The sequence below is a fragment of the Corapipo altera genome, unplaced genomic scaffold, assembly GCF_003945725.1.
Source record: "Corapipo altera isolate COAL_440 unplaced genomic scaffold, ASM394572v1 54, whole genome shotgun sequence".
In the NCBI taxonomy this organism is placed as follows: Eukaryota; Metazoa; Chordata; class Aves; order Passeriformes; family Pipridae; genus Corapipo; species Corapipo altera.
The window spans coordinates 9,138,447-9,161,615 of record NW_020884902.1 but is presented as its reverse complement, the minus strand read 5'-3'; the positions used below and the strand labels follow the sequence as shown (position 1 = coordinate 9,161,615).

At 51.5% G+C, this 23,169-nt stretch overlaps 1 protein-coding gene across 1 annotated transcript; it reads left to right on the top strand.

Annotated features, from left to right (window-relative positions):
* The first annotated feature begins 10,557 nt into the window (after positions 1-10,557).
* On the top strand, positions 10,558-22,316 carry A4GNT (alpha-1,4-N-acetylglucosaminyltransferase). The gene is made up of 4 exons (XM_027650762.1): positions 10,558-10,691; positions 18,819-19,028; positions 19,673-20,122; positions 21,108-22,316. The coding sequence occupies exons 2-4, from the start codon at positions 18,912-18,914 to the stop codon at positions 21,717-21,719; spliced, it is 1,179 nt and encodes a 392-aa protein (XP_027506563.1). The 5' UTR covers positions 10,558-10,691; positions 18,819-18,911; the 3' UTR covers positions 21,720-22,316.
* Positions 22,317-23,169: the final 853 nt, after the last annotated feature.

The window sequence follows — 23,169 nt, the reverse complement described above, 5'->3', positions numbered from 1 at the left end:
CATTGTGTGGGGCCCTTTTTCCATTTGCATCTGGCCACAGGAAAGCTGCTGGATTTCACTCCCAAATCCACATCTTATCCAAGAGTTTTCCCATGCCACGGATGGCCAGGGGAACGTCGGGCAAAGGAGGGTCCTGCTCATGGAGGCAGAGCAGCCAGGAGCTCCTTGGTCTCCTTCCAAGGCCACTGTGCAGGTTTGGGCTGCAAGGAATTTTGGTCCTGCCTTGTCAGAAAACTTCCTGCTCCTCCTGCCTGCATGGAGCAGGAGCACCTTGAGGATGAGGACAGGTAGGACTGAAAGAGGAACTACACCAGGATGTCCTGAATGCAGTCTGGACTGGCACAGAGCTCCTTGAGGAGACCACCACCACTGTCCCAACCCAGGAGCACCTCTGGCAGCCCAAGCTCAGCTGCTTTTGGGAGAATGAAGTCCACTACTACCCCCTGGAGCCAAGAAGGGACCACAAGGGGAGCAACAGCCTCCACTGGTATTTGCTCCAGCAATTTTACATGCACAAACCCTCCTGAGCCTTTTCACCTCATTCCAACCCAGGTTCTGGCTCTAATTAGTCTTTAGGAGACCAAGAGGCCATTTGACCATCCAGCCTGGAGAGAAGAGCACTCCAGGCTCCCCCAGCATATCCACTGAGATATTGCAGTGCTGACAGCTCTGGCTTCAAAGCAGCTTCTTTTTCTTCTGTGTCTCGAGCTGGAGATTTGAACCTTCTCAGTGCTGCTCAGCTTTTTCATGTGTATCAATGGATTTGTTCACAAACAAAGCAGGGATCGATCGGTGCAATAATAAAGTATTGATCAGGTGCCGGTAACCAATAAACCTGCGAAGCAATGAGGAACACAGATCACACTCCTGGAGCACTCGCAGTTACTGCTCACTCAGTGTCACGCTCCTGGAGGGGCAGGAGGGCAGGGAGGAGCATTCCATAGCTCCACATCTTTGCAAGGCACTGCAGCAGCCACTGCTCCGTGGGTTTGTTCCTCTGGGCACCAAACCCCCCTCAGATGGGCTCTGCATCACTGCCAGCCCCTCCCAGCCTCTTCCAAGCTGGAAAATTCCAAGTTTCTGGCTGGAATGTCTCTCTGGAATGTTGACAGGGAGAAATACTCCATTGCAGCTGCCTGTGCAGTGGGTATTTCCCTTCCCATTTCCCTTCCCATTTCCCCTCCCAGGAATCCCTCAGCTGGCACATCTGAGGGCTCTGTGTGTGGTTTCCCAGTAGGGTCACCTGCAGCTTTGCCATCCTAGGCTGAAACCTGGGCTTTTGCTGTCAGCTTCTCTGCTCCAAACAGGAAGTTTGTGTCAGGGTTCCCAAGGGAAGAGAGACTTCAAGTTTGGCACTGCTTTGGTTCCAGTAACGCCGCCGTGGGCAGGGACACCTTCCACTCAAGCAGGTTGCTCAGAGCCCTCACCTGGAATGTTCCAGGAGTGGATCATCCCCCAGCAGCACAGGCTGTACCTGCAGTAACAGACACAAGGACAACAGTGCGAGAGCTGCACTGGGACAGGGTGAAGGTGGAATGGGAAGGTTCCCCACCACGAGGCTTCTGAGCCCTTCTGGAGAGTAAAACTCCCTTCCAGCGTGGGTACAGTGCAGAGGATCCTGCCCAGAGCCCACCACAATCCAGCTGTGCTCCAGAGGGACCATATTCCCTGTGATCCCTGCCCTGCCCCAGCCCAGACTCAGCTCAGCCAGGCCCAGCTCAGCTCACAGCCCCCCCCTAAAGCACCTGGAACTGCACAGATCCCACCCTAAAGCACATGGAACTGCACAGATCCCACCCTAAAGCACATGGAACTGTACAGATCCCACCCCTAAAGCACCTGGAACTGCCCAAATCCCACCCCAGCACTGGGCTCAGTGCTGCAGATTTTACCTCCTGAAGCCTCTGCCAGCCCAGTGCAGGAGTGCTGGGGGGGACACTTCTGTCGCAGCTTCCATCACCCACCTCTGCTGGGTCTCTGGAGAAGCAGGGCCGTGTTTCCCCCTCTTTTTCCTCTCTATACAAGTCAGGAGCAATTTTGTTTCCATCTCTCAGAGAAGAAAGCAGCCCCCCCTCTGCCCCTCCTGGCCCAGGCAGGGCTGTGATATCAAATTGTTCTTTTTAGAAGAGCATTTGCTATTTCCAAAGGTTTAAGGGAGCAGGAGGGAGCTCATTCAGTTATTCACGGGGACGTGGAGCTGTTAGACACGGATCTTAATGGATAGTATTGATTGAAAGAAACAAAGCAGCAGTTTTCTTTCTCTCTATCAAGGGATTTCTAGGCTGAGATGAGAAGAGTTTGCTGCCTCGCTCTCCTAACAACAAAATACCACATTACAAGGTCCCCAGAAGTCTCCCAGGTGAGAGAAAGAAATGTGCAAGGTGTTAATGGGATAACAAATTAACAGGGAATAGGATTAGCAGGGGCCACAGGCTGGTCCTGGGGCTGCCCAGCTCTCTGGGGTTGAGGTTTAATCCATTCTTGGCACGTCATCCTGGCTGACAGATGAACACAATGGGAACCCACCTGATTCCTGGTGCCACTGGGATCCCCAACGGCAGCTGGGACACAGAGTGGCCAAAACACAATTTTAGGGGAAATCAGCGCCTGCAGGACTTGGAAGACAGTGTAATTCTGTCCTGGAGCATCTGAGAACTGTGCTGGAGCAACCAGCCTGGAAACAGTTTCAGGATCATTACCTGGCTCTCTGTTGTCCCATGCAATTTTCCCATCCATCTGCCAGTCATTTTGGAAGGTCGAGAGCAAGGACAGGCGAGTTTGGGGACCTGAGGCTCTGCTTCACCTCATCCTGCTTTGCTGTCACCCACAGAAGGATGGCCCTGGCCACCAAGGCTTCCTGGCCATCCCCACCTGGATGATTGCCTGGATCAGCCATCCCAGAGGTGACACTTGAACCCAAAACCATTTCAGTGCCAAGAGACCTTCAGTCCCAGTTCCGACTTCAGGAGCTTGGACTGGGCAAGAGGCTGATTGTTCCAGCAGAGCAACCTCTGCCCTTTCTCATTGGGCACCTCTGAAAATTCTCCTGCCCCTCATAAAATACTGATCTTGGGCCTTTTAGATGAGAGAGCGACCCTGTGTCCCACTGCTCACGAGAGCTTCAATCCCTGCTGGCGTGAAGACAAAACCAAACGGGCTTTCACATCTGCTCTGCTTTAGACAGGGAGAGGAGGGATGTGCCACAAGGTGAGACCTTTCCCTGCCTTTGAAGATGACTCTGATTTTGGATGGGGTTTGGAGGGATAAATGCCCCCCTCCCCCCAGCCCCTTGGCAGTGGTGCTGCTGGGTCGGGAGCTCTGCATCCCTTCATCCAGCACTCCTTGACAGTGTCTCTCCTTGACATTGATGTGTCACTTATCTCCGAGTTTTTACCTTTTTAAGGGCCCCCCTGTCTTTCCTAGATCATGTTAACAAGACAGCTGTGGAGAGTGGTGGCCCTGGGGGTCTTCATTAGTTCTTCCCAGATTTATGTTCCCTGCCAGTTGAATGCAGTGCTTTGGGCCTGGCAGCACAATGGTGGGGTCACTGTGGGTTTCCAGAGGTCAAGGCCTTGATCCTTTTATTTATTGCTAAATAGGAGGGAGCTCCAAAGCTGTTCAGTCGCTGCTGTTGGGGTCAGGAAGGAAATGCTGCCCTGAGGAGGGATGTTTGCACAGCCACATTCAGGAGCTGCACAGTGCTCCAGGTGTAAGGAGCTGTGGGATGGAGCTCCAAAGGGTTTACAAAACCAGCATTTGGTCCTTCAGGACAATGTGTAGAAGGTGGAGACCAAATAGTCCCATTGCTGAAGGGGGTAAGATCAGTGTGGATCCCAGGAGGGGAGCCCCATTTCCATGTAGCCCCTGGAAAATGAGATCCTGAAAAACTTTTACCACCACCCTGCTTTGGGGGTGAACAGGGGGGGTAAAATCCACCCCCTATGGGTTGTATTCAGTCTTCCAAAAAGAGAGCTGAGCTGGAGACCTGAGTGTGGTCTCCCCACCATCTGACCCACTCCTGATCGTGGTTTCCCACCCCCTGACTGACACCTGCAAGCCCTGAGCTCCAGAAGAGGCTGCAACCCTGATTTGATTTCTCTTCCCACTGCTTTGTTTCCCAGAACAGGCAGTTCCACAGTGCTCATCTCATCCCCATCCCCACACTTGGTGCATCCTCTCCTCTCCCCTCCCCTGGCTCAGCTGACCCCATGTCCTTGGGGCACCTCCAGCACCACCCTATTTTTCCCAGTTGCTTTTCCTGCTGCTGCCAGTTGATCTGCTCCTGGTTAGCAATGGAAATGCTACCACCTTCAGGATCCCTCCATCACTTTCCTCTCCCTCCATGAGACCTCGAGCACACCCAGAACCAGCTCTACTGATGAACCCTAAGGGTGATGAGCAGGTGACCAGAAAAAGCCACCCCCCCCCATCAAACACCCAGCTGGGAACAATAATCATTCAAATGGATCCACCTGGATTTACAGCCCCTAATTTGGAGCAGCTGGGGCCAGGCTTGAGCAAGACTTCTATAAAAAGAGACTCTGCCCACCAGCCCCTGCTCTCTTACAGCTCTAACCCATCATTTGGTGAGTGAGAGATGACCTAAAGGAATTCCTGGGTAGCTGAAAAATGAGGAGGGAAAGAAACTATTTTATTGTGTAGGCTACCATTGGCAAAGAAGTGATTGCACTGGTGCTAAAAAAAATGGTAAGGGATCTGGAAAATAGCAATACTAATGTATAAATTCCAGCACTCACAATGGCTAATGATGGAGGGATGGGTTACAGTGGGTTGCTGCCACCCACGTTTCTCTAGAACAGCATCCTTTGGCAAATCCAATATTTCAAAGTGCTCCTGAAGGTTTATTAAAACTGACAAAACTGTTCTGGGTTTGAGGAATAATGAGCTCCTCCAAGCTTTTTTTCCAAAGAACTGAAGAAAACCACGATTCCTATTCTTGGCTGAATCTGTGGCAGTACAGGTGAATTTAGCACCAGCTGTTTTCCTGGGGGGTGTCTTCAGAATCAGGAAATCCTCGAGGTTGGAAAAGACCTCCGAGATCATGAAGTCCAACCCTGTTTCCCTGATCTTTCCTGCATTACTTTGGGTTAAAGCATCCCTGGGAAACAGGGGTAGCCCAGGTGGGGTGTGTTTAGCTCAGCCCAGGCAGAACAACTTGCCTTGACTGGTGAATTCACAGAGGTTTAATGAGCCTTCCGTAGCTTCCCGCTGGAGGAAGGAGCTGGAGTGACCAGGTGTGATGCACTGGGAGAAGCAGCAGCCCAAGGCACTCCTTTGGCCCTCTCCAGTTCCTTGTTTAATATTAATGGCAGCATTTTCTGCCGAGGGAAGGGAGCTCCATGCCAGAGAGATTTGAATCAAGGTGTTAATACCGAAGGCAAACACCTTCCCTGCTGTTTCACTAGGTTTAAAAAGGTGATCAAGACTTATTAGGATTAAGGGCTCATTTCAGCTGAATTGATCAGGTGGCATTTAGGTGTAATTGAAGCTAAAAATACAGGGAAGGGATAAGCAGATTTAATTTCTATATAAAGTTGTCTCCTCCTCTCCCTCTCTCTCAATGTTGCTTCCCCTGAGCAACATTGCCTGGCTTTGGTGCTTTGGGGGGGGGTTCTGTGCCCTGGGAAATGTTATTTGGGCTGGACCTGCAGTGAAGATCAAGCCAGGGATGCCTTGGTTCTCATCTGAGCTGTTTAACCGTGTTCTCCTCCCAGGGCAGATTTCCCTTCCACCATCCCCCTCGTCTCACAGCTGCAATCCCAGATTTCTTGGAGTAGGCACTGAAATATGTCCAGGCAGGGACAAACCAGAGCTGGAGGATGAGGCGAGGGCTGCTCTCCTGCGGACCAACATTGCCATCTCCCGGTGCAGCTCCATCCCTGCAAACTCCGCAGGGCCGCTCCCGGCGCTCAAGGTCGCCGGCTCCGGGCACGCTGCAGGAAATCCAGGTAAGCAAGACAACTTCCCCAGTCCTCTCCCTGCCTTGGAGCTGAGGGGGTTTTCCCAGGATCGGCCTCAGGGCACGGGTTCTGGAGCCCCACCCCGCCGATCCCGCTGCTCCAGCCCTGGCTCCTCCACCTCGGAGTTGTGTTAATTCTCATTTTCTCGAGCTTCACTAATAATTTCCCATGTGGCACCATATCAAATGCTTTATTGAACTCCAGATAGATTAGATCTACCAAATTTCCCTTGTCTGGAAAACCAATTATCTTATCAAAGGAAGATGTCAGCACAGTCTGGCACAAACTGCCTTTGGTAAACCCGTGTAGCACTTTATCTCATTTTTCTCAGTGCCTTTAATTAATGTTTCCTTCAGAATTTGTCCTGCAATCTCGTGTCTGACTAAAAAGGGGTTAAAACAGCCAGAGCTGGCTCACTCATGTTTTTCATTTTCCTTATCTTCCCTCAGTTTCCCTCTGATCCAGCAGCTCAGAGGGTCTCAAGCAGTGCCATCTGACCCACAAAACTCATCAGAAGTTTCTGCCCTCCCCTCTGCAAACCTTGTGGTGCTTCTCCTTGGATGGGATGGAAATCCCCCAATCCGTCAGGATTCCTCCAGGTCCCCTCCAGGGTTTTCACTGCACATGTGGCTGCCTTCAGTCCCCACCTCTTCTCCCAGGTTCCTCTCTGCCTTCCCTCCCCAACTCACCTTTATCATCAAACACTAATTATCTGTTTAATTTGGAGGGAATGCTGGGAAGGAAATTCCTGGAAAACCAGGGAATAGCCTGGTCCTGCTGTTGCTGGTCGGCAGTGCCCCTTTCGACCCAAATGTACATATTTCTCTAACTTTCCAAGGGGCTCTAGACTTCCCTCACTGTGAAGATGAACCTTTCTGCCACTCTGGCATTTTTGTCCCTCCCTGTCCTCTCTAATGTGGAGATCACAGAATCCCAGGATGGGTTGGGTTGGAAGGGATATTTAAAGCCCATCCAGTGCCATGGGCAGGGACACCTTCCACTAGCCCAGGTTGTTCCAAGCCACGTCCAACCTGGCCTTGGACACTTCCAGGGATCCAGGGGCAGCCACAGCTTCTCTGGGAATTCTGTTCCCTCTCAGGGAAGAACTTCTTCCTTCTATCCAGTCTGAATCTGCCCTCTGTCAGTTTGAAGCAATTCCTCCTTGCCTTCTTGCAACAGGACCTATTAAAACTCTGTCCTCATCTTTGTTATAAACTTCCTTTAGTATCTGGAGCCAGAGTGTCGCTCATGGGAAGGTCTTTTCCCATCTCTGATGTCCTGGACACACAGGGCAGAGTTAATGAGGGTGAGTTCTCCATTAATTGCAGTCTCTAAAATTCAATTCTAATTTTTCTCAGCATGACATGACTGGAATGAAGGTGACAGGGAAGTTGTGACAGACCAAGGCTCTGCAACTTGCACAGCCATTCCAGGGGGAAATCCTGGATTCTGGAGAGGGGTGTGCTGAGATTGTTCCAGCAGAGCACTTTGCCATCCCACCAGGGCCAGAAGTGTAAGTTTTGGCCACCATTTGGGGATGATCCTGTGCAGGGCCAGGAGTTGGACTCCAGGATCCTTGGTGGACCCTTCCAACTCGACATCTTCTGTGATTTGTAGTTCAAGTCCCCTCCAGCCCTCAAGGGGTCCTTGCCCTCATAGCCTGGGGAGCTGAAGATGCTCCCAGTGATCCTCTTTGCCATTGTGCATTCCTTAAAAAAAAAAAAAAAAAAAAAAATCCTGGAAAATGCCGCCTTCCCGGCAGTCTGCTAGTTTTGTTTTGGCAGATGCTCAACCAAATGTTGTGTTTTGGCACGGTGGGATCCCATCTTTTTGGATTCCATCCCGTTGGACTGGTGTCAAAACGTGCTGACAGTCAGGCTGGGCCTCTTGGAGAAATCTGGGGTTCTGTTTTCCTGTATCATGACACCAGGGCAGCTCTTGGGTCGGGTGGGAAGGGAGGTCAGGAGGGAGCCTGGAGAAGGCAGGGAGGGGACAGTGGGGAAGGACAGTGAAGAGGGACTCTAGTTCTTCCCTAAAGCCCTCTGGGATGGCAGGGGAGACCAGGCTGTGCTCCCAGGAAACTCTGCAGCCCCTTCTGCCTTAATCCCACTTCCCAGGCTGCCAGGGAGCTGGAGGAAAGCCATCCATCCCAGCCCACCTGCTCCAGCCCAGAGCTCTCCAGATCTAGCTTGCAAGTGCATCATTTATGGCCAGTTGGTTCCTCTCCTGGTTCTTTGTAAAGCCTGGGTTTAGTTCAGTTGGTTCAGTGCTCCTGACAAGGCTGTGGGTTTGATCCCAGCTTAAGAGTTGGACTTGATCCTTGTGGGTCCCTTCCAGCTGGGAATACTCTGTGAAAGGAGAGGAGAGGGAGGAAGGAAGGAGCAGCAGCAGAGAAAGCCCCACCCCCAAAGTACACGGGCCAGGGAGGCCCAGAGGGGCACGGGCACAAAGGGGTGGTGATAAGAGGCTTGGAGCAAACAGCCCTGTCATCCTCCATCCCAGCCTGCAGCAGCACCTGGTTCCCCCAGGATTTATTTCCCTGCCTCTGGACGTGGGCTAAAGCGAGCAGGGAATGTGTGTCTCCAAGAAAACAAGGCAAACCTCACCGTTTTCAAAGCATGTGCCCCAAACTCAATTTGCCTGAAAGAAAGAACCCTGGTAGTGTTATACACAACCTCATAATGATTTTATTTGTTATGATTGTTGCTGTTGTTCTGGTTAATACCTTTCTCACTTTAAAAAAACCCCAACAAACAACACAGCCCTGTGGCAGCCACTACAGAAATATCATTTGCTTGTGTTTTTCTTGAGGTAGTTCCAGTGCTGGAGGCAGCAAGTGCTTACAATCACTCAGTACATAATAGAGATATTCATTCCAATAATAATAATAATAACAACAACATTTATTATTTTTGAAATATGAACCTGATGAATTCATGAATATAGAAAGCTCTTGTTGCTGCCTGTCCACCAAATGGTAATAAAATCAAGCCTGAGTTCCTGATAGGCTTTTTTCTTTTCTGGAGATTTCTAATGCACTTATTCCAGAGGTGCATCCATCACTGCTCAGCTCCTGGCTCCTGGTCCCACTGTGTGTTTGGAGCACAGGGATCAGTGTGAGACAGGTTAACCTGTGCTAATAGTGCTTCATAAAATCCTGGGATAGTTTGGGTTGGAAGGGGACTTAAACATCTATTTCCCACCCCCTGCCATGGGCAGGGACACCTTCCACTAGTCCAGGTTGCTCCAATCCCCATCCAGCCTGGCCTTGGACACTTCCAGGGATCCAGGGGCAGCCACAGATTCTCTGGGAATTCTGTTCCAGTCCCTCACCAGCCTCATAGGGAACAATTTCTTCCTCATCTTTAGTGTTTACAATTATTTAGAATTGTTTGCTGTGTTTAAAAAAAGCCTTTGCTTAGAGGCAAACCAGCCCCAGGTGTGGAGTTTTCTCACTCTCCAGTGTTTCTCTCTTTTAGGGGCTCTGAGGGGTCCGGCAAGGCTGAGGTTGCAGCAGTGGGGAGGATGTGGGTGGGTTTGCTCTGGCCCATCCTGCATCTGTTGTTGACGGTGGGATCTCTGCCCTGCGTGGACTGACACAACTTGGATTTGGCAGCTGAAATACAATCTGCAGGGTGGAAACCTGTACTTTGGTGCTGGTCAGGGAAGCAGAGCTGTTCCTAATGGCAGGAGGAAAGAAGGTGGCTCTGCCAAATGAGGCTCCTGAGGTCTAATGGTGTTTGCTCTCTGATTTAGCAGCACAAAAAGCCTTGGTGCTGTGGAGGCAGATAAAAACACCCCCAACTAACCCATTTCCTTCTACTCTGCAGCTGGGAGAGAGAACTGGAAGGGTAAAAGTGACAAAATTTCTGTGCTGAGGTCACGACAGTTTAACTGGGAAGTAAGATGTGGGGAATTTTGGCTGGACCGAGCCCCTGAGGTGGAGCGAGAGGTTGGCTGAGAATGGAGGCCCTGGTCTTGACAACGTACTGATGCATCCTGAGAGAGCAGAGGAGCAGCAGGAGAGCTGTCCCGTGGGAACAGGGAACACTGTCTCATGAGAACGAGGACTTGTTTTGAACAGAGTGACTGAGAAAAATATAAACATCAAAGGAAAACAGGGACAGGTGCACAGAAATGTTGCGAGAAGTGGAACTGAGAAGGTCCAACTAAAATCCACCTATTAGCTGTAAGAATTGTAGTTTGTGTGTTTAAATTGACTTATCTGTGTAATATACGTGTACCAAAAGAGCTGTATTTAAGAGGCTGTAAATTGCAGCTTGTGGCTGCTGCTGCTTCCTTTTTCTTTCCAATAAACTTTCTTGCTGAATATTATATGTCGTAGTCCGTCCCAACAACAACAGTGAGAAGTTTGTGTGCACAGGCAAACAAAATGAAGGAATCCATTCCTCGCTTCCTGTGATTGTTTCGGTCTCGGCCTTCCTGGAGATGAACTTGTAACCAGGAAAGAACTAGGGAAGTGACCAAGGAAGTGTTCCACGCTATTCCTGTACGTAACCTGAGGTATAAATAAAGCCAACTAGAGAGACCTCTCTCTCTCTCTCTTCTCCCGGCGAGGTTTGGGAACGGTGGGTCCCTGTCTCGGCCTTGCTGATCCGGAGCTGAGGCGGCAGCGACTGCCGTGTCTGCCACGCGTGAGGGGACAGCGCCGGGCCGGGCCTGGCCGTCCTGCCTTTCTCAAGGGAAGTGGTGAGATTTTGCCAGTTCTTTGTTTTGTTGGTTACCGGGTTTTTCGATTGTGCACCTGTTGATCGACATGGCCGAAGCTGAGATGTTGTTTTAGGGAGTCCTCGTATCAACAGAACTGATCTACTCTGGCCTCCAATCGGGAGGTCTGGAGACACACCATCTATAACGCTGCTGATGCCTTTGAGAACGCACACAGGATCACTCTGGAGGAGAAAAGACAATGCAGAAAGAATCATGCCTTGCAGAATTTACCACCTAAGGAGTCTTTCTGCTGTGCCTTTTGCAACTGGACATGTCTATCTCGTATTGGCCTTTTTAGCCACCAGTGCGCTTGTAACAAATGTGGGTAGAGCCCTCCCCAAATCTTTGTTCACAAAACCCAGCCATGACTGACATGATGATTGTGCATACCTGTTTTGGTTTTGTCCATTTTTGTCCTTTTTTTTGTCCCTTTTCCCTTCCCCTCTTTCCCTTTTGGGAGCGATTTGGGGTTCCCGTGTTCATATGTACTTAGCAGCTTAATTGTGTATATGTGAAATATGTAAAATATATATATTTTATATAGCTTTTCTATTCCGTTGGTTTTTTTCTTCTCTCTCTCCTGGGAGCTTTTTCTTTGTAGTCTGTGGGGTTTGGTGGGAAGCCAGCTACAACCAGCTACACTTCCAAGGGCAGGCAGGTGTTCAGCCATTCCCAGGAAAGCAGGGCTCCATCCTGGGCACAAGCGGCTTGGGAAGGCAAATGCCCTCACTCCAGATATTCCTCCTTTCCTCCTTCTTCCCCAGCTGGGCATGACAAACACAAAATTAACTCTGTGCCAGCCTCAACCAGCACAAAGCTTTATCTTTAAGCACAAAGATGTTTCTTTCCAACTGCCTGGGACTTGGCCCAGCTCAGCTCCTTGTGTTCCTTCCTCTGATATTTTTCTCCCCTGTGCATTCCTGGCCCTGCCTTTCCCTGAATGGATATCCCCCTTTCCCCTGGATTGATATCCCCCTTTCCCCTGAATGGATATCCCCCTTTCCCCAAATGGATATCCCCCTTTCCCCAGATGGATATCCCCCTTTCCCCTGACTGGATATCCCCCTTTCCCCTGGATGGACATCCCCCTTTCCCCTGAATAGATATCCCCCTTTCCCCTGACTGGATATCCCCCTTTCCCCTAAATGGATATCCCCCTTTCCCCTGACTGGATATCTCCCTTTCCCTGAATGGATATCCACATTTTCCCTGGATGGATATCCACATTTTCCCTGGATGGATATCCCCCTTTCCCCTGGGAGATGCAGCTCTGAGTCCCCCTGTTCAGAGCAGGGAGAAGAACTCCACTCATTTTTGTCCATATGCATGTAAGTTATGAGTGGTTTATTGTTTTCCAAGCACCAGCTGTTGATTTTTGGCGAAATAACTACGAAAATGTTATTTTAGAGCTTCTCTGAGCTTTCTGCTGTATCAACACAATTCACAAAAAGTCTGAAGCTTTGAGTAAATACCCAAAATACAAATGCCAGTAGTTAGGAATAGCAAGAAGGATGGAAAAGCCTGAGAACCCAACCTGAGCAGACACTTTCTCTGTGGCTGTGGGCAGCCTCCTGTGGCGTTCCAGTCGGGAATGTTGCTGGGAGCACGTTGGATGTGCAGCAGCTGGAGGGGTGGAGGGCTGTGGGAGCTCACTGTGCTGATGTGACTGGGGGTGGTTTTTGCCTCCCCTGCCTGTGTCACCCGGCCCTTGGGATGCAGGAGGTGCAGGCGCGGGCTCTGCTCCCAGATTCCCATATTCCTTGGAAAACAGACTCCCCCAGGGGGCAATGCAGAGCAGCAGCAGCACTTTGGCTGCTCCCTGGATTTAGTTTTTTTGGGAGTGGGTGTGAAGCACTCACGGTCCCAGTCCCTGTGACCTGGCAGGACACGGGGCTCCCGGGGGTGTGGGAGCCTCTTGGTGTCCCCCAACTGACTTTTGGGGATCCAAACCCCCCAAGTGAGGCCGTGGCAGTGGCTGCAGGGAAAAGTCTCCTCCTAAATCCAGGGCACGGGTCTCAATAGCCCATCAGGGCAATGGGGGGAGCTGGGGCAGCAGGGGGGTGTTTTCACGTTATGGAAGATAAAAACTGGACTGGAACTTTTAATAAAACAAATAAAAATAATAAATATATATAAGAATATAATAAAAATATTTTAACTTTATGTTAAATAATATAAAATAATATATTGCAATACCAATTGATTATATAAATAAAATATTATAATGTTTTATCATTAAAATGATAGTAGATGAAATATTATATTTTATTAAATTATAATAAATAAAATATAATGATATTTTAAAATAAAATATAATAAATAAAATATAATATATAATATTTTAATGTATAGTACGTGATATTATTACAATATTATATTATTGTAATTGTAACTATTATATTGTTATACATTATAATTTTATTATTTCATTATATATATTACCTATTAATTACATAGTATTACATTATGTACTTTTACATAATAATATTACATAATAATACATCCTAAGTATCATTACATAATTATAATAATATAACTATAGATCATATAATTCATTAATTTTATATATTTGTATAAAATTACATTATAACAATATGTATATACGCTACGTTATACACATAAAAGTAAAATAAAAATAAATAAAATAATAAATAAACCCTTCTAAATAGGTGCCATCTACTCCTATACATGTCCTGCCATCGATGCCTCCTCCAGGCTCAGCTGGCACTGAGAAGGGAGGGATGGATTGCCTTGGAATCATAGAGTGGACTGGGTTGGAAGGGACCTTAAAACCACCTTGTTGCTGTCCCGGGCAGGGATGTCACCAACTGCACTGGAGGGATGTGCTGATCCCTGTGGAGCCTCAGCTCTGGAGCTGGGCACTGTCCCAGATGGATGGAGGGATGGATGGAGGGATGGATGGATGGATGTGCTGATCCCTGTGGAGCCCCAGCTCTGGAGCTGGACACTGTCTCTCCCAGATGGATGGATGGATGTGCTGATCCCTGTGGAGCCCCAGCTCTGGAGCTGGGCACTGTCCCTCCCAGATGGATGGATGGATGTGCTGATCCCTGTGGGGCCCCAGCTCTGGAGCTGGACACTGTCCTGGATGGATAGATGTGCTGATCCCTGTGGACCCCCAGCTCTGGAGCTGGACACTGTCTCTCCCAGATGGATGGATGGATGTGTTGATCTCTGTAGAGCCCCAGCCCTGGAGCTGGACACTGTCCCAGATGGATGGATGTGCTGATCCCTGTGGATCTCCCCGCTCTGGAGGTGGACACTGTCCTGGATGGATGGATGGATGGATGGATGGATGGATGGATGGGTGTGTTGATCCCTGTGGAGCCCCAGCTCTGGAGCTGGACACTGTCCCTCCCAGATGGATGAATGTTGATCCCTGTGGAGCCCCAGCTCTGGGCACTGTCCCTGTGGCTCCTCCCAGCCCGCTGTGAGCGATGGCCCCATGGTGTTTGCCCAGGGAGAGGGTTCCTCGTGCCGGGTGTGCCGGGACACGTGGGCTCCTCACCTACGTCACTGCCCCGGGGATTGTCATGGAACCAGAGCCCTCCTGGCATCTTGGCCTGGGTTGTTATCTGCTGATTAAGCCCTGGCTATCTCCCCAGCTTCCCGTGGGCAGTGTTTGCTCTGCCTGCTGCAGGACTTTGGCTGCTCTGGGATCCTTTGGCACAGGAAATGCAGGCTTGGTGCCCCCGTGCTGGCCCGGAGTGAAGGGAACACCCTGCAATGCTCACGGCTCAGTTTTAGGAGCTGGCTGGCTTTGTGCTGCCCTCACAGGCTGCACAGGGGATGAGCTGAGCACCTTTTGGTGGCTTCTAAGCGTTAATGGTGGACAGAGGTGGTTTTCTGAGTGGCAAATGAGTGGGTTTGCCACGTTTGCGACACATGGGGCTGCTGGCACTGATGGGCCTTGCCAAAAATCAGGAGGAGAAGGCAAAAAAAATGAGCAGGAGGGGAGCTGAAAGGCACCTGATTGCTGTGGGTGACTGGGAGCCAGGGGTTGCATCCCAGCTGGATGCTCTGGTGACTTCACAGCACTGGTCCAGAGTGGATTGGGGATACAGGAGGGATGTGCTGGGGAGTTCATGGGATGCTCCAGTTCCACCTCTCCATTACAATTTCTCCTGTCCCAGCACAGGATGCCCACTGGAGTTCATTCTCCTTAGACCCCAGGGCCAGGAAAGCTCTGGGGAATCCATCCAATCTGAGGTGGGTCATCCCAATCCCGGGGAGCACCTGATGGTGCTCCTGTTCCCCCCAAGGCATCCCACTGGGGATGCTGTGGGGACAAGCAGAGGCTCTGATGTCTCCCAGGGGGCTGGGCAGGCACCTGAGTTCAGGGTGTTGGTGTTATTTGGGATGTGTTTGCATAGGAAGCCCTGTTGCTGCCTCTCTTGGAAGTATTCAGAGCATCAATCCCCCTCCAGCCAAGTTGTCCTTTACCCCAGAGTTGCCTCCATAAGTGTGGGTCTGGATACAGAGAAAAAGCTGAATATGCTGCAAACTACCCCCAAAAGGGGCCTTTTCCCAGTGCCACCCCTCTCTGGGAGCCTGGAGGGTGGTGGGACTCACCTCTGGCCACCCAGGGATCTCGCTCTGCCCACTCCTGGCAGAGCACAGCCCCGCTCCCCGCTCAGCCTTATCTCAGCACAGCACAAATGCAAACAGCAGAGCTGCTCCAGTGCAAGCCATGAGGCTGCTGTGGGCCCTGGCAGGGCAGGGCACAGTGGAGAGGCAGCTCAGCTCCTGGGCTCTCCAGTGCCTGTGGACACCTTCCAGCAGGGTCCAGCCCAGGGTCCTGTCCCCCCGTCCTGCACACTCGGCCTGTTCTGCAGCCACGAGGTGAGTTGGGCTTTGTCTCCAAACCTGGGGGGGTTGTAGGATGGGAAAGCAGCAAGGAGCCCCTTGGTTTGTGTCAGAAGGGCTGCACTAATTCATCTGCCATGAATACCATCTATTCTTGCACAGGTTTTCCATCTGCAAGCGCTTCCCAAATGTGCCTGGTGCTAAATCCGGGAGGAAGTTGGCTTTGGAGCACAGGCACGTGCACTGGCTTGGTTGTAGCTGTGATTTCCTTGAGCAGGTTTTGTAAAGACACAAAACTAAACGGGTGTGGGGTCCAGCAGTGCTGTTTGTGTGGCAATCAGGGACTGCCAGGGGGTTATTCCCAGAAATGGGGAGTCATCCAGCTGGATGGGTGCAGACCCTGTGGTTCTCAGAGGAAAGCTACAGCACTGGGAATAGCCAAGAGGATGGAGGGCTCTGTCTTGAATCCCAAGGGATGCCCAGGAGCTGTGGGAATGAGGATTCAGTGGCAGTGGAGTTTGCCAGGGGACTCTGAGCCGTGCAGTATTTGCCTGGGGTGCATAAAGTGTAATTTGTAATGCAGGGGACTCGCTTGGGAGAGTCTAATACTGAAATCAGCTCTGAACTCGAGGGCTGGGCAAACTGGTATTTAAAAAAACCTTCTTTTTGGTAAATGAGGACAAGTCTCAATCCTTGTTCAAGCTGATCCCAAGTCCCTGTGGGGCTGGTTGTGCCCCGTGGGCCGTGCTGGGTGGGGGATCCCTTTGGCCACAGCGGGGACTCCAGTGTTGGTGGGGCTGGGATGTGCAGGGGGTTAGGGCTGCCAGCACCCCAGCAGGAGGATTTATTGAAAAATCCCCCTGTATTCCCAGCTCCTGTGTCCCAGGGACACCTCAAAGGAGTTATCACACAGCACTGGTGCACACTGTAGTAATCTCCCTTGTAGTCTCATCCTGGACCTGAATGTGGAAATTGCCTTCCCCCCCTAAATATCTCTTTCCAAGATGGACCACTGAGCCAGCACAGCATCCACCACATCCTGGCAAGCATCCCACTCCTCCCACTCCTCCCATTCATCCCACTCCTTCCCCTCCTCAGGGTGATCTATTTAATGACCAGGATTTATTCTGAACACTGGGCTCTGCAGTGCCTTTAATGGAGCAGGGAAGAGAACATTTGATAACAGCAGCCTCCGGGTCAAATGTGCTGAGAATTCAAAACTGGCCACGGAGGGGTTTGGGAAAACCATCCAAGCAAAACCATTTCCTGGAATGAGCTGCTGAAGATTCTCCTCCCAAGGCACAGGGCAGGGATCTGCTGGAGTGGCTCCTTATTCTCCCCCCCCCCCCAATTTGCAAATAAAATGCCTCCTGGACTGGTTTAAGTTTGAAGGACTTTTGGCAGCATGGCTTTGCTGGGATGCTTACAAAGATCTGAGCCCTCAGACCTGTCAGCCAGCAAAGAGGGAATATGGATCCAGTAATGGGAATGTCCTGATGGTCCCAGTTCCAATGAGAGCAGAGCTGGGGTTTTCTGCTTCAAGAGAGTGGCACTGAAATGGGAAAAGGAACGAAAGGAGGGAGCTCCAGTGCCTGGTCTGTGCTGGAGCAGTAGCAGGGATGGTTTACAAGGGCATGGAGTGACAGGACAAGGGATGGCTTTAAATTGAGAGGAGGTAGGATTAGATGGGATATTAGGAAGAAACTCTTTCCTGTGACAGTGGTGAGGGACTGGAATGGAATTCCCAGAGAAGCTGTGGCTGCCCCATCCCTGGAAGTGTCCAAGCCCAGGTTGGACGGGGCTTGGAGCAACCTGGGCTAGTGGAAGGTGTCCCTGCCCATGGCAGGGCGTGGGATGAGATGAGCTTTAAGGTCCCTTCCAACCCAAACTATCCAGGGATTCAGAGCTGGGTTTAGGGAAAAAAAACCCAGAAGCCTGAAAATCTGGGCCAGGTGAGATGGGTGATGGAGCAGCCAGGGAGCAACTTCTTCTTTCTGTTTTCTTTTCCAATGCCAGGAGTAGGTTGGCACCACCTGTCTGAGGCAGAGGCAGGAGGGGAAGGTGGAGGGAAATTTTGTCTTTTGAGCACTGTGGTTTAGTTTAGTCTCCTGCTGCTGTGGAGCTGGGCTGGGCTGAGCAGGGTGACACAACTGGGCATCCCCAGGGCTGTGTCATCCCAGCCTTGGGAACACGGCGGATCCAATCCCTGGGTATTTGCTCTCCATTCCCTGTCTTCTGCTCAAATTTCACGTGTGCAGGGAGGCCCTGAGTGCTGCCTCTCCCAGCAGAGTGCTGGGACAATGAGAGACAGTGGGAATACAATAGGGAAAATTATCACAGAATTATATAGAAAGACCAAATGGTTTGGGCTGGAATGGACCTTAAAGCCCATCCAGTGCCACCCTCTGCAGGGACACCTTCCACTAGCCCAGGTTGCTCCAAGCCCTGTCCAACCTGGCCTTGGACACTTCCAGGGATCCAGGGGCAGCCACAGCTTCTCTGGGAATTCCATTCCAGTCCCTCACCACCCTCACAGGGAAAAATTTCTTCCCAATATCCCATCTAAACATGATCTTTTTTATTACTACTAACAAAAAAGCAGCATTCCCCCCTCTGCAGCCTGCTTTGTGCAGCAGATTGTACCCAGGACCACACTGGTGCCTGGTGGCTCCAGCTTTGTCACCCACTTTACCCCTGGCATCTTCTCCCACGCCGTGCTGGGAATCTGGGATGTGATGGGAAACTCGATGGAAAACAACCCAATCTGCTGTGCAGCACGGAAAGGAGCAATGAAGGGAACAGGCACAGCTTTAATATTTCATGTGATGAGATCCAGCCCTGAGAAATGGCTCAGGAGCTGCCACAGCTTGATGCTTGCAGGGGAATTTCCACGGGGTTTGTTGTGCTCTGGATTTATCTGTATTCTGGTGGGGGACATGGAAATGCAGCTCATTAATTACCTGAACACACAGAGCTCTGTTTCCTCCCATTCCCTTTAATCAGTCAGGTTTTGGACACTTCCAGGGGCCTCTTGGACGCTGGGTTGGCATTCCAGGTGTGTCCCCTCTGTGGGAGCCTGGCTGCTGATCCCAGGTGGCATTTCAGGAGGGAATGTCCTGTGTCACAGCCTGTCCAACGGTGCAGAGCAGATTCCATGCAGGAACCCCTGGGGCTGTGCAGGCTCCTGGTCTGGTGGCACCAGGAGTGAGGAGCTTAGTCTGGCTGATGTGGGCACGAGATGGGTCTCACCTAAAACCTGTCCCTTCTTTGTCCCTTTAGGTGGCTCCCACAGCTTCCCTGGGACTGAGGTTCAGGTGAAGCAGAGCTGGTTTTCCCCTGTGCATCAGTGTCTGCCTCCAGAAATCCCTTTGCATGCTCCAGACAGTTTGGGTGTCTTCACCAGGGAGCTGGACTTCAAGGGAGCCTGAACGTCAGCACGAGGGCAGAAAAAGGAGCTGGAGATGTAGATTCCTCAGAACTGTCCTCCAGGTAGGTCCTGATTCCTTGCTTGTATGGAACCACCCACCTTCTGTCCTTCCAGCTGCCTCTCCCTGGTCCCTCAGCAGACTGATCCCTGCAGGACCCCTCCCATCCTTCAGGGCTCAAGTGGGAGCAGAAGGGCGTGGCTGGGAAAAGGGCTTTGGTGCCTCCATGCTGATGTTTTAGCTTAGGCTGACACCCCCAAACTCTAATCATGACCTTCTCCCTGCTACTCTCACAGCCCCCTGGCCACCTAATTCCACAGATTCCCTGGGTATCTCCTGCTTCTGGACAAGCACGTGCTGGGATGATGCTGCAGAGCTTGTACACCAACCTGCCCGGGGGTCCTTGCCCTGGCATGGATGAGGTGAACTTTCTCACCCTGCTCTCCCTGGGCCCTTCCTCCCTCTCTGCCAACCCAATGAAGATGTGCCATGAGGCACAGCTGCCTGTCCCTCCTCCAAGGCCTTTCCTTATTCCCCTTCCCTAGCTGGGAATGAGGAGGTGGGACCCCAAAACTTCAGCCCAGAGATGCAGCACCCTGAGAGAGCTGGTCCCCGGGCCTGTCACTGTCCAAAGCCAGGCCCTACCATTTCCCAGTCCTGCTGAGTAAGAACTGGCATCTCCTTGTGCTGTTCCTTGTCTCTCCCCAGCATCCATGCCGGAGGCATGTCCCCAGACGCCCCGGGAAAGCAAGAATGTTGAGGAAAATCCAGATATGCCTCTGCTTCTGCTTTGTCTCGGGCATCTTGTACGAGATCTCTCTACTGTCCAGCTGCGTCTTCAACTACCTGCCCATGTCCCAGCACTACCTGACACCTGAGCAGGTGCTGAACCTTGGGAAGAGCATCATTTTCCTGGAGACCACGGAGCGCCTGGAGCCTCCCCCGCTGGTGTCCTGCTCCGTGGAATCTGCTGCCAGGATCTACCAGGACAGGGCCGTCATCCTCTTCATGAAGGGGCTCACCAACGAGACGGCCTTGGACCTCAACACCAGCTATGCAGCCTTCTCACTGCTGTCTTCTATGAAGAATGTCTTCATTTTTCCTCTCCAGATGGAAACTGTCTTCCAGGAGACCCCTCTGCTCCAGTGGTACAACCAGGTGAGTGTTGTAACAATGGGAAAATAGGAAAACAACCATAAACAGGGGTGAGAAAAGGCCTGAAGTTGGGTTAGAGGGAACGAGGAACACAGGACTGGCTGTGTGAAATTACTGGTTTTATTTTTTGGTTGGGAATAGATTCACTTTGGTTGTGTTTTGCCATGTATTCATCAATCTGTTTACTGAACACATCACCGGCTGGGTTCAGCTTTCCCCCTTATCTGGAGAATGAGATATTTTTTGGCAGAGGAAACATTGATAAAAATAGATTTCATACATGTTTCGAGAAAATGGCGCTTAATAATCTTCCCCAACAGAAGCTGGTCGAACAAAACGTGCTGCCTGAGCTCTTGCTGATGCTGCCACACACCGACAGAACCTGCAGCAGATACCATGGGGGACAGATTTCAGGTTCTATAGCAGCAATGTGCAAAGCCAAGGTGGGATTTTAGGAGCTCCACCCTGGAAAAAGTTCTGGCAAAGTGCTTGAAAGCAGCTTTTCTCAATTCTGTTGGGCAGGGCAGGCATATTTCCTCCAAACCCTTTCTTCTCCCGAGAAAAAATGACTCCAAACGCCAACAATGCCAGTGAGGAGCCCGGTTCAAAGAGCTGGGAGTGCTCTGGGAGTGTGTTAAGTGGGTTGTGTCCCACTGGAACAGCAGCAGTGACTCATGGCAGCGTTGGTTTAACTCTGTAGGTCCCATCCAACCACCTGGGAAAGGCTCCTGCTTCCCTTTGTGTTAACAGAGCTTTGCTCCTTTTCTTATCCCAACGAAATCCAGGGGCTGGAGCAGCAAAGGTGGGCAGGGACATTTGCAGGGGCAGTTTCACACCCAAAGGAGGGATGAGATCCCTTCTCTGATCTCCTCAGAGATGAGATCCCTGCTCTGATCTCCTCAGAGATGAGATCCCTTCTCTGATCTCCTCAGAGATGAGATCCCTTCTCTGATCTCCTCGTCACCGTCTCCCCTTCCCAACCCCGCAGGTGGTCCCGGAGCAGGAGAAGAACTGGGTGCACGTCAGCTCTGATGCCAGCAGGCTGGCACTCATCTGGAAGTACGGAGGCATCTACATGGACACGGACGTGATCTCCATCAGGCCCATCCCCGAGCGCAGCTTCCTGGCGGCGCAGAAGTCACGGTTCTCCAGCAACGGCATCTTCGGCTTCCCCGCCCGCCACCAGTTCGTCTGGGACTGCATGGAGAACTTCGTCCTCAAGTACAACGGCAACATCTGGGGCAACCAGGGCCCCTTCCTGATGACCAGGATGCTCAAGACCCTCTGCAACCTCACGGATTTCGAGGGCACCGAGGACCACAGCTGCCAGAACATCTCCTTCCTCAACCCCCAGCGCTTCTACCCCATCCCGTACCCGGCCTGGGGCAGGTACTACCAGGTGTGGGATGAAAGCCCCAACTTCAACCACTCCTACGCCCTGCACTTGTGGAACTTCATGAACCACAACAGGAAGGCCGTGGTGGCCGGCAGCAACACCCTGGCTGAGCAGCTCTACAAGGCCTATTGCCCCAGCACCTACGAGGACCTGATCCAGAACGCCAAGCACAGGGACTCCACGGGCTCTGAGGAGGATGTGTGACAGGGGCTGAGGAGGAGAGGGGTGATCCTTCCAGCCCTCCCCGTGCTGGGCCCAAAACACAGTCACCATCGGTGTCCACACCTGGCTTTGCAGGGGGAAGAAAAAACTTTCCATAACCACCATCCCCATTCCCTTGGAATGCTGAGGGTGGTGGTGGGTATCCATGGGATGTTGCCTCCAGGGACACTAAGGACACCTTTGCCTCAGTTCTGCTTCCCGAGAGGTGCTCATGAACCAAACCTTCCTGAATCAAAGGGCCTTTGAGCCTCCTAGTGAGCTTCTCCAAGGGAAAAGTTCCTACAGAGATGCGTGGCCTCCTGGGAGGAATTTTATCTCCACGCTGTTGGCAGCTCCCACCTCAGAAAAGCTGGAAACACAGCAGGCTTTGACTGGGCTGAGGCCTCTGAGGCAAATGAGGGTGGATGACAGAAATTTCTACTGAAGAGAAGCCCAACCCACTGCCTTCTCACTGTGTTGTTCTCACATGAACTTTACCCCCTACGTTTTTGAGAGGGACATTTCTAGTACAAGTGAAAATAAAAGGGTTAAGAAACCACCACTCCTCTGAGCTTGCTTCTCCCTGGAAAGTGAGTCACGTTTTCCGAATGCCTGTGCTCCTGCACTTTTACTTTGGCTTTTGCCACGGAGGGGCTGTGCTGCCCCATCTTCCCGGGTCACTTCTGGCTGTAGAGCCACACATGCCTGGAAAGGAGATGCTGAGGCACCAAAGAAGAGTGGGGATGGTCCTCCAGGGTTTCCCAAATCCCTTTGAAACAAATGGAGTTCAACTGACATGACATGAGGTGGCAACCCATGTCCAGCTGTGCAAAAATCCCCACTGAATCCCACCAGGGCACCTGGAGACCTTCTCTACCACAGAGCAAAGCATCCCCCAGCAGTTCCTTTCCTTCCCAGGGAGATGCCAATCCAGCCCATTCCTTAAAAAGAAGCCCAGCTTGCGAATCCTCTCCCGAGTCTGTCTGAGCAGCTGTTTTTAGCTTGGGAGCAGAAAGGCGGGGGTGGATCAGTCACCCTCATCCAATGTTTGCCATCTGCACAATGTTATCTCCTGTAAACACTGCAGCTAATGAGCCTCTGCAGCCAGGAATGCGGGATTGATCGGGATTTATCAGGAGAAGGGAGCCCTCTGCACACAGGCCTCTGTGCTGGGCTCAGGGCTCCAGGCTCCCTCCAGCCCCGTGTTCCCCCAAAACCAGCCCAGCTGCACCAGGAAGGGCAGGGGGAGCCGAGCTGAGAGCTGAGGGTGGGGAAGAGCCTTGATTTGGAGCCGTGGGAGGATACTGAGGGCACTTGGTGTGTTCAGCTGGAGCAGAGGAGGCTGAGGGGAGACCTCACTGCAGTTCCAATTGCCTGGGCAGGGGCAGAGGAGGGGCAGGGACTGAGCTCTGCTCTGGGGAGACCAGGGACAGCACCCAGGGAATGGCTGGAG

Coding starts and splice junctions, on each gene's coding strand:
- A4GNT (XM_027650762.1), top strand. CDS start 18,912: ATGCTCCAGACAGTTTGGGTGTCTTCACCAGGGAGCTGGACTTCAAGG. Junction 19,029..19,672: donor TCCTCAGAACTGTCCTCCAG/GTAGGTCCTGAT, acceptor GTCTCTCCCCAG/CATCCATGCCGGAGGCATGT. Junction 20,123..21,107: donor TGCTCCAGTGGTACAACCAG/GTGAGTGTTGTA, acceptor CCAACCCCGCAG/GTGGTCCCGGAGCAGGAGAA.